This window comes from Populus alba, chromosome 18 (genome assembly GCF_005239225.2).
Source record: "Populus alba chromosome 18, ASM523922v2, whole genome shotgun sequence".
Lineage (NCBI taxonomy): Eukaryota > Viridiplantae > Streptophyta > Magnoliopsida > Malpighiales > Salicaceae > Populus > Populus alba.
In genome coordinates, this window is record NC_133301.1 from 10,118,662 (window position 1) to 10,132,686 (window position 14,025).

Genomic DNA, 14,025 nt, shown 5'->3' on the forward strand with positions numbered 1-14,025 from the left:
TTGATTTTAGACCGGCAGAGAAAGCGAGTAGCCTGAAAAAGTGTGCAACATGGCCGTGGGGCCATCATGATCCATCTAATTCGAGAGGTTTCTTATTTATGGTCTTGCTCGCAACAGACAGGGATGGTGGTTGATCGAGGTGATACCGTCGCCACGTTCATGAATCAACAACCTGCTTTTCCTGCTTATTGAAGAGGAGTTCCAAACTTTGTTTTCGAATTTGTGTCCACTAATTCATGTAAAATCTGTAAGACGCTCAATTTGATTATACTCCAGTGGTTTTCATCAAGGATTTTCTGTTTATGTAAAATAGAGAGTAATCAATCAACAAGCATCAATGCATGCCATGCCAGCTCCAATAACTTTTTTTCTTACTTTCTTTTTGTCTTCTAAAGAAACATTATATATACCTTCCTTTTAGTTGAAAAAAGGCAAGCAAGTTATACTAAACTTGAAATAAATTTACTTCACTACATTAAAATTACAAGAGAGAATGAACAATTCCCTCCATGCTGCTTCTAATCAAGTTTGTAAGACAAGAAAATTGCTCCTCCATAACATTCCATACACACCAAAAAAAGAAAATTATAGTTGCAATCAGCTGCTAGGAACCAGGCATTGAATTCCCAAAAGTCCCTTCAAAACAACGATGCTTCAAGAGTGGGGTGGTGTTTTCAATCCATCCTGCCGTCATCAACCTATGCGACACAACCTCCACACACGATGCTCCTGCAGTAGATAAAAAGCACTAGCCTATTTAACGGAGAAGCTCAAGTATCCATGCATGTAATTAAGATATTGCAGGCGAGGAAAGGGATGTTTCAACTGCTCAAGTTCAGAAATATAATGGATTCAACCTTGGTTGTTGACCATAATGATGAAGAGAAGACCACAGCTACTCATGAGTCCTGACTTGTTCATGGTTGACACCAAAATCAAATACTAATATATATCTGTTTTAACAGTAAAGGCATCCCCTCGAGCTACCTTTTGCACACCCAGAATGTTGGGTTTAAACAGGACATCCACACATGGAATAATACTTATCTTCCATGTTGGGTTTCAAACAGGACATCCACACATGGAATGTTGCATTCGCATTCCTTGTGGCTTTCTCTAAGATTCAAAATCTAGACGATAACATGGGGAGACAAACTCACTTACCAGCTAAAGTAAGCCACTAAGGGTTGGACTTCAATATCCATTTTTGGATTCTCAATGTCAGGATTAGATGTCCGAATAGTCTACAATCAAATGCGGGAAGAAAAAAGGCTAATTAACTTGTAATTGGTTGCGAGAAACCTTCCCTTTGCAAGCTTCTCTATTGCTTCCCACTCCCTTTTTATCATCTACTACCTAATTCTACTTTATTTGGTAACAAGCAATGCAGTAGAGCAATGAGAAATATCAAACAAGTGAAGGCAGAATGAAGTACTAACGCAATGGTGCAACCAGCACTTCGGCTCCTTTTCTTCCTTGCCATCTCCTTCCTCCTTGGAGGTTGAATAACAACCTTGATTGCAGTATCAAAAACAGCTTTGACATTCTGAATGATCAACCACAAATCATTTCATGCACTAATCATCGCAAGGAAAAGGAAAGGAAAAGGAAAAAATGGACCTTCAGAGCACCATATAAAACATTTCTCAAAGCTAAGAATCACGCAAGTAATCTACCTGCTGAGTCTTAGAGCTGCACTCAATATATGCTGCTGCACCGATCTGTTTCCTGAGCTCCTCCCCCTAGTTATATAACATAAGTTCTTTGTAGCAACTGTATGCGACACAAGAAAAATAAACTCACAATTGAAGCCAAAAATCAACAAATACATACCTGAGCAGATGTTATGACATTAGAATTCATATGATCAACCAGATATCCTCTGTCTTCACGAAGGTCTGTAACAGATAAAATATTAAAACACACGAAAAGCTATCTAAATAGACACACATGGTCAGGATCAAATTTCTATTTTTCGAACTTGCTTACCTAATTTCGTTCCGACAAGAACAATCGGAACATTTGGTGCAAATCGACGCAGTTCAGGCATCCACTGAAAAATCAAATTGGATGGAAAGCCTCAGTTATTAATGTATCGAGATATCTAATTCAGAAACAAAAAGCTCCTGAAGAAAATAGCCAATGTCTAGAGTCCAGTCCAGGAATTACATTAATGTCAGGTGAGGGAGCGCAGAGTAAACAACAGTACAAGAGGGTTTAATTTGAAATGAATAGTATGAGACTTTTTCCAAGAATGATCTTAAAATATCCTTGACAATTGCAAAGTGAAAAGATAAGAAAAAGAAAAGTAGGAAAAGACATCACTACATCAAGCATTAAAGTTTGTACCTTCTTAAGAACATTTTCGTAACTTGCCCTACTAATTAATGAGAAAGCCAGCACAAAAATGTCTGCACCTCTGTAACTGAGGGGCCTCAGCCTGCTGTAATCCTCCTGACCTTCAATTAAGATTAAGTTAAAGTAATTAGTCATAAATTTAGTTGCAACCAGAACCTAACAACAGACTCTGAAATTATGACAGGCAGCATTAGAACTTAAAAAAGGCTTGGTTTATGGGGGACATCCAAATACCTGCAGTATCCCACAGTCCCAAATTGACAATGCTCCCATCCACAGCCACATTAGCACTAAAATTATCAAACACTGTGGGTATATAATCCTGCGAAGAGCAAACAAGAAATATGGGTCTGTGAGGGAGGAATATCCTTATACAGCCATTAACCAAAAACTTTCAAAAACTCTTACTGAAACCTTGACCAATAACGATGAAGATGCAAAACCCAACCAAAAAAAGAAGTAAAAGAAGCAATCTTTAAATAGACCCATACGGAGATATGTCACGGGAAGTCATAAATGGAGCCAATTAAAGCAGCAAAGCCAAAAACAGTGAGAGAAGGGTTGTTAATGTCAAGTGGTTGGGCGAGGATGGGGATGTATGTCTAAAAACCAAAAAAAAAAAAAAAAAAGACTTCTTACAGTAGGGAACTTGTTGCTGGTGTAACAAATGAGCATACAGGTTTTGCCAACAGCTCCATCTCCAACTGTAACACATTTAATGAACTTGGAAGCACTCATCTCCTCTTAAACCTGAGAACAACTTGCACAGTAACTCTTCTTTTAACTACAGCGAGAGAGTTTGGGATATATTAAACCCTCTAAAAGGTTGAGTTAAAGCAAAGAAAGATGCTTAAAGAAGGAAAAGTTGAACCGAAGATGTTAAAAAAGCAAGTGAAGTGCGAGCTTGGAATGTGGAAAGCTGAAGGGATGATATAATAGAGGTCTTTCTCTCGGGTCTCTATTTTTGTTGGAGGGAGAGAGGGAGAGAGAGAGGGAGTTTCTGTCTTTAGTCAAAGGTCCATCGCTCTTTATCGTCCCTCTCAAGAAATTTCAAAGCCAACAGAAATATTTTTTGAAATGCAGAAAACTGGGTCCCTCTCTCAAACGGGAACTATTCGATCCCTGCCGTTTGGATGGATTTGATGCCTCCTCCAATGTTACGGAGCAGCGTTTTGGTTTAAAATGTTTTTTTTTTTTTTTAAATATATTAATTAAGGGCAGAATATAAATGACACAAAATAGATAAATAATAAGGAAAAAACATAAGCAATCATTGTGCAAAATCTTAAAGCTGTAGAAAGAAAGATGAATATTTTAGGCAGGTAGTAAAAATACTTGATGCTGCTGGCAAAATCTCAACACTACAGGAGGATACGAGCCAAGGATCCATCAAGCCATAAGAACAACTCTCTGTTCTTTATGTGCCATCGCATAATAATATAAAAAAGAAAAACAAGTCTCGGTAACTTCAACTCGAAAGCAAGCAAGAAAACAACAACGAGAAAAACAGAGCAGTAGCCAGCGTTTCTATTAGCACTGTTTTGTTTTTTCGTGGTGCTTAGCTTTTAAAAAAATTATTTTTTTCTGTTTTCAAGTTAATTTTTTAAAATTTTTTTATTGTTTTGATGGGTTAATGAAAAAAATATTTTTTTAAAAAAATATTATTCCAAAAATCTTGAAATGTTTTTGTTTAATTTTTATTTTTGTATTCCTAGACTGTTTTAATGTTATATTATCAAGTTAAAAATAAAATTTTTTAAAAAAATATATTTAAATATATAATATTTTAAAAAATAATTATTACTCAAGCATGAAGAGTCAACTAGTGGCTTGCTAAAAAACAGCACATGTGTTTAAAAATTGGTTTCTTTCCCGACAACTGAAATGCGACCGTTAGGTAATATTGAACTAATAAATATAATACAAATGCAAGGACTAGTGGGGTGGTGGTCCTTTCATGCATTGCCGTCCATCTATTTGATTTAGGTGGTTTTTGGTAGTAGTTATTTTTTAAAAATATTTTAAAAAAATATATAAAAAATAATGTTATTTTATATTTTAAAACTTATTTTTAATATTAATATATTAAACATTAAAATAATTCAAAAAATATTTAAAAAATAATTTTAATTAAAAAAATCATAAAATATAGTTTCAAGCATAAAAATAAAGAGAACCATGCTAGCATTTATTCAATAAATATTTGCAGCAGGCTCTAAAATCTAAATCATTCAGATTTAATAATTTATCATTAGGATAGTACTCTCAAAGATCCATTATACTAAAATCATTTATAACTAAAGCTTTTTTTTTTAAAATAATAATAATAAAATTAAATATTTTATTTTTATTTTTATTATTTTTTATAAAATTATTTTAATGTATTTTTAAGTAAAAATATATTTTTTTAAAAATTCTATCCTGATATCAAACATGGTGTTACTGTACATTCAACAACTGATTTTGATTAATTTTTCATTCTAGCACAGGTAAGTTGATTATAAATTTTCACGGATAATCACCAAACACATGATTAATTACTTGTCTAATGCAATTTATTATTAAAAATATTTTTTAAAAAAATTTAATTTTTTTTATTTATTTCAAATTAATATTTTTTTGATATTTTAAAATTATTTTATATATATTTTTAAATAAAAAATATTTTAAAAAATAATTACAACCGTGTTTTTAAATTGTGAATCTTTCATTACAGTCGCTTTAATTTAAAAGTTTAAAGTTTAAATTGTCCTCGTGAATTATAAAAGAATCTGTAAAATGAACTCCAATAACCGTCGTCGAGTTGAAAATTTCGCATAAAGGTAAACGAAAGTTTAAATAAAGTTCTCCAAAAAAGAACAAAAATTATAAATTGAATCATTTATGCCCCCACTTCATTGTGAATACTTCTTTTACTCTTCATATTACCATTAACATCATAAAATAAATTAAAAGAGCAAGCTAATTTACTGTTGCAGCAGTTGTTTTAAACGAAGAGATATTAAAGTGTCGATTTGGAATTCGTGATTTAACTTATTTTTTTTATAAAAATTTAAATTTTTTTACTTCAAATAAAATTTTTTAGTATTTTTATATTGTTTTAATATGTTAATATCAAAAATAGATTTAAAACAAATCAAAAAAATATTATTTGATGCATTTCTAAATAAAAAATACTTTGAAAAACAATCGCTATCATATTCTCAAACACCACCTTATATTGTAGACTACGACAATGCATTTATAATGCAAAAAAAAATTATTCCTAAAGGATGTAAAAATACAATTTGATCCCTTATTTTTTTATTTGTCACTATAGTTTTAAATATTTATGTTTTAATCATAAACTTTATTTTTATTAAGTTCCAATCTTTGAATGTTGAAAGAAAACAGAAAGTTTTTGGTTGATCTTTTAAAAGAATGCCAATCCTTACATGGAAGCTATTCATCTTTAAAAGGTGTATTCAATGGAGGTGGTTTGAATCTCTAATCACATTGGAAAAGTATTTTCAAAAAATGAATCCTACCAAGCATTGCTGGGCCTGGTATGTAATATCCCATATTGACGGGCGAGGGAGTGGTAACTAGTCTTATTAAGAGTGTTGGTTGCTAACTTGTCATACGTATTTTGGGACGTCAAGCTCAGAGATGGGCTTGCGTCACCAGGAACAAAACTATGAGGGTGATAAGGCCCAAAACAGACAATATATAGCAAGTTGGGCCGGGCTGTTACATTTGATATCAAAGCCAATCTCACTGGTTTTTCGATTGTGTTGACGGGGTCGTCGAGCTCCTTAAAGGGGTAGTGGATTGTAATATCCCACATCGGCGGCCCAACCTACCATATATTATCCGCTTTGGGCCTTACCCCCCTCACGGTTTTATTTCTGGTGACGTGAGCTCATCTTTGAGCCTGACATCCCAAAACACGTATGACAAGTTAGCAACCAGCATTTTTAATAAAGCCAACTACCACTCCCTCATTCGTCGATATGAGATATTATATACTAGGCCCAACAATGCTTGGCAGGATTCATTTTATATATATAAAATTTGATTTTTTTAAAAATACAATGGATTTGTTGATAGTTTTTTCAAATAACATTTGGGTTTTTGTTTTAATTAGTTTGTGATAATTGGTGACTTGTAAAGATAATAGCACAATTAATTCAAGAATTGTAAAGACAAGTTGCTAAATGAACTTGTCAATTAATAAAGAGAAACCTAAGAGATCATAAAGAGAGTGACTATGGTCTTTAGCTAGTTTTGAGAGACTATTTTAGAGGCGTGATGAGAATATGCAACCTTTATTCTCTTGTAGATGAGAATCAACCACCACAAATCAATGAGAAAGAGATTCAAGATGTCAATAGGTTTAAGGTTTGCAAAAATCCTAGATGTTTTGTAAATTAGGATCTATAAGGATATTTTCGATAAAGTAAATAATTTTTTACACTTTAAAAGAGTTCTTTAAAGTTAATTTTAAAGATATCAGAGCAATAGAAATTCTCAGCATATTATTGACAGCCAACAATCAAGTGTTCAAAGTTAATGCTTGAAAAGTTTTAAGATGATTTTGTTATGGTCAATAATTATACACATTAAGGACAATTTCCATCCTAGTTGCCATTAAGGACAATAATGTCATGTTGGGTTTTGAATTCAATACCCATTAAGGATATTTTGGTTTGTCACATGCACCGATTAATAAGAAAAACTTTTCTGGTTAACGAGGAAACATATTTACCTTTAGTACAACATACAATTTGAAGTATTTATGTAAGAACCCGGTCCAACCTGTCATATATTGTTCGATTTGGGCCTTACCGTCTTTATGGTTTTGTTCCTGGTGACGCGAGCCCATCTCTGAGTCTGATGTTCTAAAACGCATATGACAAGTTAGCAACCAACACTCTTAATAAGGCCAACTACTATTCCCTCACCCGCCGATGTGGGATATTAGAATCCACCCCCTTTAAAGAGCCCAACAACCCCATTGGCACAACCGGAAAATCAATGAGGTTGGCTCTGATACCAAATATAACAGCTCGACCCAACCTGATATATATTGTCAGCTTTGGGCCTTACTGCCCTCAAAATTTTGTTCCTGGTGACGCGAGCCCATATCTGAGCCTGACGTATCAAAACACGTATAACAAGTCAGCAACCAACACTCTTAATAAGGCCAGCTACTACTCCCTCACTCGCCGATGTGGGATATTATAATCTATATAAGCATGTTACTGATAAGTACAATGTTTTCAATGAAAAGGCTAAGCATGTAAATGGTTGATAACTTTTGACTAAACATCCACGAGATAAAGGAAATAGAAATTTAAACTTGAAGATAAATTATCTCTAACCTAGAAAAGCTAATGCAGGATTGTAGATATAAAAAAAATTCTAACAATCAAATTTCACAATATATCATTTTTATTTTGTTTTTATATAAGAAAATAAAATAAAATAAAAATAATGACATGAAAAATAAATGGATGGTTGATACATATGATGGTGAGATATATTTAAGATAATAAAGATTAACAATAAAATAATGCAATGTGGCTTTGGCAAATCAAGGAATTACTCTAGATGAAAATAAAAAAAAAAAAAAAATTCTTGAAGATACAATTTTTTTTTTCAAGACATTTCAAGTAAAGAATCTCTTAAAAACTCTTATGTCTCTTTCATCTACACTTGAAAGTCTACAAATAAAATTATGTTCGATCAAACCTAATTTATAAGAGTTTTTTAACAATATTTTCAAGATAAATCAATGATATTGTTCAAAGAATCAAATCACAAGATTTCATTCAACAATACATGCCTAAACCCATGTTTTTACAAATAACAAAATACATATTTTATTTTCATTGAATATTAACAAGTATTTAAAGATGATTTTTTTTTAATTAGGGTCTATTTATCAAAAAGAAAAGGTCCACACATATAAACTTTGAAGGTCAGGAGTATTGTCGACTTTCTTTTTCTTCTTTAAATTTTTCCACCCAAATTTTCTTAATAGAACAGACGAGATATCCTTTTTTAGTTCAAATTCTAGTCATTGGTTTTTTGGATTTTTTTTTTTAATTTCAACTCTTTTTTTTTACTTAAAAACACATCTAAAATATTTTAGGATCTTCTATAAAAAAAACCATTTACAATCTTAAAACACCATTTGATCAATTTTAAAATCATAAATCAAATAAAATTAAAACAAAAATAAAAAATCATAATCCACTTTTCTACTATATTTGAAAGGCAAAACAATCTCAATTCCACTCTCATATCTAAAATAAACAAAATAACATTAAATTTGTTTTTTTTTTTTGGGTTGCCAAGAAACTTTTTCTCTCAATTCTCAATATTCAAAAACTAAAACTTAATAAAAATAAAGTTGAGAATCAAATTATAAAAATCTAAAAGAATAGGTATCAAAAATGCAATTTTAAAATTTTATCTTGTAAAATCAATATTTAATTTAAGATTGAAATTTTCTATAACAAATCAAATACATGAAAGCATGTAAATCTAAATTGATCCCATCACATAAAACCATACCAGCATAACTTGCAAGGATGCCATTAAAAAAAACCAAAGTGTAAAAAATATTCAAGAACTTAAAAGTAAAAAAGTGGTAATGAATAATGACATGAACAGTTAAATGTTAGAGATTGCCAAACGTATAAATAGTAAAATATATGTATTTTAGTTTTTTTTTTTCTACTTTTTTTATCAATCGACACTTTTGGCCAATTTTTGAAATTTCATTTTATTTAGTTGTTTTACCATTAAAATAGATAATTATATGAAAGACAATGATTTAAATTCTATATGAAGAAAATATATTTTACTGGACAATTTTGTTTTATTCATGTATTTTTTGTTTGAATAAACATATCTTTTTATTAATAGCTCATTTTTTTAATAAAAGGTAACGAGAAATAAAATAAAGGTTCATAATAATTTCATTCATTAGAAAAAACTATATCTCTTGAATTACTTTAAAAAATATTATGATTTTAAAAGCAAGTTTTAATAAAAAAAATTAAAATGCTTTGACATTTTGTATGTGATTGAAAAGAAAACTAATATTGTAAAATCATGTAAAAATTCTATTGAAGAATAAAAAAATAATAATTAAATATCATTTTAATAATTTTATTTATAGTGTATTTTAAAAAAAAAAACAGTTTTAAAAAAATATAAAGATTTATAGAAAGAGACCACATGCCTAGGCCCAAGAGATTGGGTCTGTGCACCTATATCAAAAGAAAGAAGGTCAACCCTTGCGTGCATGATTTTTTTTTATAAATGAATGACATGTTATTTATATTATTATTTTTTTTAAAAAAAAATTAAATATAACGTGTTTTATACATATTAGTAGACGATGCAATGTTTGGTGGTTCATATTCTAGCCACTTGTAGTGGTAGGAAAGTCGGGCTCCGAGTTTTTAGATTTATAAACCTATATTTTAATATTCTTTACCTAAAAACACTTAATAAACATCTTAAAAATTATATTAAATCTATTTGTAATCTCAAAACACCCTTTAATTGGTTCAAAAGAGTCAAAATTAAACTAAATAAAAAAAATATTTTCAATATCTACTTCTTTTGGTAGAATGAAAGTTCTAAAATCATCTCATTGGCACTCCTCTCAGCAATATTAACACGATCATTTTTTGTTGTTGGAATGTGACAAACCAACCCCTCTCTCTCTTATCCTTTCTTTCCCATTATTCTCTTTCATTTCTCAAATTTAAAGACATTAAATAAATACAATTTAGAATTGAAACATACATTAAAAAACTACATGGACCAAAAATTCATAAATTGAATCTTTATCCATCAAAATGAAAATTTTTGTTTTATTCTTAATTTGATAATTGTTTTGTATATTATAAGTGTAAATCCTATTCCATTCAACTATCAACTAATTCAATTTTCAGTTTTTATCTAATAATCTGAATCTGCAAGAATATACAGAGAGAAAAAAAATCAGTAACATACACAAGGATAAAATTTTAAAACAAAAGAGTTTCTTGAAGAAGATTGAAAAAATAAATTAAAAACAACACTGTTCATCAAACAAGTGAATTCAGGTAAAGGCACAAGACATTCGCAATGGATTTGAACGGAAAATAACGATATTTTTTAAAAAGTCTTTTCCGCTCCATCAAAATTACTTTTTTGAACAAGAAGCCATCTTCACATGCGTTTACAAAATCATGTTCTCACAAAATTTAAAAAAATTATTTTTTATTAAAATTTAATATAATTTATATATTTTAAATCATTTTGATATGTTAATATAAAAATAATTTTTAAAAAATAAAAAAATATTATTAATATATATTTTCACATAAAAAATTATTTAAAAAAAAATCGTTACCACACTACCAAACATCCAGGGATTGCGGAGCAGGCTACCATATTCACATCATCTCCAGCGCACGAAAAGCTCCTGTAAACGGTCATCCTGTGCTTCACCACAACACACCTTAGAATTCCTATTCCAATTAACAGTAAATTTGACTAGCAGCATAATGCTGGCATCTACAGAATCTCCTCCTAACTTCACAGTTCAACTCTAATATATGTTGTTAATTAAAAGAACAAGGGAAATAACAAGAAGGGAAATTCAAAGATTATATAGCTCGAAAATAACATTATATAGGAAAAAGAAATATCCTCCATTATTCCCAACATCATCTAATATCAAGTTCATGACATCCTTTGCGTCCAGAAACTAAAAGGCTCAATGGCCCAGAAACAAACGAAGAAGGGAAATTCAAAGATCCTTGAGGATATCATCGGCACTGGACACAGTGAATTCTCCACCACCTTCAATATTTGCAGCTTTCACCTTAAGGTCATCAACCAAGAGAGCAAACCTCCTAGAACGGGTGCCAAGCCCTTTCTCTTGCAGGTCAAGCTCAAGGCCGAGAGCATGGGTGTAAGTTGCAGACCCATCAGCTAAGAATTTGACATGCTTATTCTCAGGGTAAGTTTTGGCCCATGCCTTCATCACAAAGGGGTCGTTGACTGCAAATGAATAAGAAACCAAAACTCAAAAAACATGGAAACCAATCGCTTTCTTTTGGTTTTCTAAACCTGTAATTAGTCTGAATTCCATCAGAATATAACATATCCAGCTGCTAAGTTACATACATATTATTTATGCCAACCAAAAAAAGAGACGCAGACTTAAGAACAATGCGAGTTGAAGTAGGGCCGCACACATTTTAGTTTTTCCTCCAACACCAATACCAGTAGCAGATTAGGTGTTTCGGACAGATTACCAAATTAGGAAAAACAAATCCAGCATTTCGAGCAGCTTTGCTCTTCCTTCCAATTTCAATTAGAACAACTGGTCAACTTAGTTACAAAAACTTAACCCAGATTACATTTATTCGCAACAAATGGTGAAACCCTAGTTGCTGTACAGATTTTTAATCAAAATGACTCAAAAGTAAGAAAATCAAATTAATTAAAAAAAATCGATCCCCAAATGGAAATGAAGACTGTAGACACAATTTTGAGTTTCTACAAGGACATACCGCTGATGCACAAAATTTCAGCAACGCCCTTTGATTTTAACTCCTCTGCTTTCTCGATAAACCCCGGCACATGCTTCAAGCTACACATCACCAAACAACAAAATCAATCATATATATACTTAAATCGGTACCATAAAAATAATAACTCTTTTACCTGCAGGTGGGTGTGAAGGCACCGGGAACACCAAAGACGATGACCTTTTTACCGGCAGCTAGAGAGTGTACGGACACTTCCTGGAGCTGATCTTGCTCGTCAAAATAAGCGAGCTTTCCATCAGGCAAGACATCACCAACAGCAATCGGGGCCATATCGAATCGACGGTATTGTTTACGTTACTCTTAACGTGTGATCGAGTGAGGGTTTATGAGCAAAAGGTGGACACTTGCATTTAAGGGAATTGAGAAAAGTTTTGGGGTCCGGTGTAAAACGAGTGGGTGGCCGCTCTTGTAGTTATCTTGGCATGGTAGTGCTTGCCATGTGGACGACTATCTTGGTCTATGCGATCAGAGTTACGATATTGCCCTTCCTTCTTGTTTGACCTGTCGTTCCAGTCTAATCTCTCCCTCCCTCTATTTTTTCTTTTCGCGTTCGATCGGTCACATGGAGCGTAGGCTTTTTACTCTGGCCAGGGATGAAGATTATCTCAGTCAACTTTACAACACGACGAAAGCCGGCGGTATTTATGGATGATGTGAAATCAGTCGTTCGTTATTATAATGTAATTACAGTAAAATCAAATATTTCACAGAAAAATTAATTAATAAAAAATATTTTATAATTAATTTTTAATTTAAAAAATAAATTTGTTAGATATTTTAGAAATAATAATTCACTTATAATATCATCTATCTATTTTAATAATCACCATTATTATCTCATCTTTTTTTTTCCTATCACTTTCACCATCACCTTTCCTTCCACTATTTTAAACAATTTTTATTTCAAAATATTTCCAAACAAGAAGACAGAAATTATTTGTTTAAATTAATTGGTCGAAATTATTGAGGTTTTAATTGAACATGATAAATTTTTTTAAAATAATTGAAATTAAAAAGAAATTAGTTGTAGTTGAAGAAATTAAAGTATTAAGAAGCAAAGTTGTCAAGTTAGCATAATTTGAGAGGTTCTATTAATTCAATTAGAGGTTTAATTGAATAAATTGATGATTTTATAGCTGATTTTGATTTTAATGTAAATGTTTTACGCATCCAGGGGCCGTATTGGAAAATCATAGAAGCTTAAGGGTTTATTTAATTTCAGTCAAGGACTCAAATGAAAGAGTTTATTAATTTGGCTTCATATTGCACCCTTTGGATAATCAAAACTTCAGGTCAGGACGATTAAAAATGAAAACGCGCTGACAGTCAAGGACCAACTTGAACTTTATCAGTGCCAAATGATGTCGTTTGAAGCTTTGATATATATACCCTCATCCCTTTCTTCTTCTTCTTCTTCTTCTCCAGGGACAAAAACCAGAAACTCCAGCTACCAGCCCCAAGGAAAGATGTGATAAAAGGTGGAAACTAAAAAGAAGCTCGAACAATAGCTGAAAATGAAAGATAGGATTATAAAAGTAAGGTTGAGCTTTGGGAAGAGATCGAACTGAGTGCCCACACATAATTTACAGAAAAAGTAGAAGAGCTGGAATGACAGAAGAAGACCTAACTCATAAACATCAAAGCTAAGTTAGAAAAGCTTAAGAAATGGATAGTTGGGCTGTACCTTCGCATCAAAGAACTTTAGATTGAGTTGTTTGCTAGAGAAATTGAGATTGAAAGGCAAAGTTCTAGAGTAACTGAAGCAGAAAAAGAACTTGAAAGATCGAATGAAAGAAATGATGGAGGTCCAAGATCCATACCAGAAGAAGGTGGATAGCTTGAGTATAAACAACGATGCCTTGCTCCGTTCCAATCTTACTATCACCACTACCTTGAAAGCTCGCACTATATAACTCATGAGTTTCCTCTTTAAACTTTCCTCTTAATTATTTACCACTTCTAATTAGTTATATCCATGCATAAAATACTATATATCTCCAAGAAGATCAAACTCAATAAATTTGGCTTCATGAGAATGGGCAAAAAATGAGTATATTATTTT

General features: G+C 31.6%; 2 protein-coding genes across 2 annotated transcripts; both read right to left on the bottom strand.

Moving 5' to 3' along the window:
* Nucleotides 1-415: 415 nt before the first annotated feature.
* LOC118051647 (rac-like GTP-binding protein ARAC7) lies at nucleotides 416-3,366 on the bottom strand. Its single transcript, XM_035062350.2, has 8 exons — nucleotides 2,998-3,366; nucleotides 2,593-2,680; nucleotides 2,350-2,459; nucleotides 1,990-2,053; nucleotides 1,834-1,898; nucleotides 1,677-1,742; nucleotides 1,440-1,546; nucleotides 416-729 (listed from the first exon to the last, which is right to left on the bottom strand). Exons 1-8 carry the CDS (start codon nucleotides 3,094-3,096, stop codon nucleotides 699-701), a joined length of 630 nt encoding a protein of 209 aa, XP_034918241.1. The 5' UTR covers nucleotides 3,097-3,366; the 3' UTR covers nucleotides 416-698.
* A 7,623-nt stretch (nucleotides 3,367-10,989) lies between these two features.
* LOC118051646 (peroxiredoxin-2) lies at nucleotides 10,990-12,362 on the bottom strand. The gene is made up of 3 exons (XM_035062348.2): nucleotides 12,079-12,362; nucleotides 11,925-12,004; nucleotides 10,990-11,409 (listed from the first exon to the last, which is right to left on the bottom strand). Exons 1-3 carry the CDS (start codon nucleotides 12,231-12,233, stop codon nucleotides 11,156-11,158), a joined length of 489 nt encoding a protein of 162 aa, XP_034918239.1. The 5' UTR covers nucleotides 12,234-12,362; the 3' UTR covers nucleotides 10,990-11,155.
* Between the last annotated feature and the right edge of the window lie 1,663 nt (nucleotides 12,363-14,025).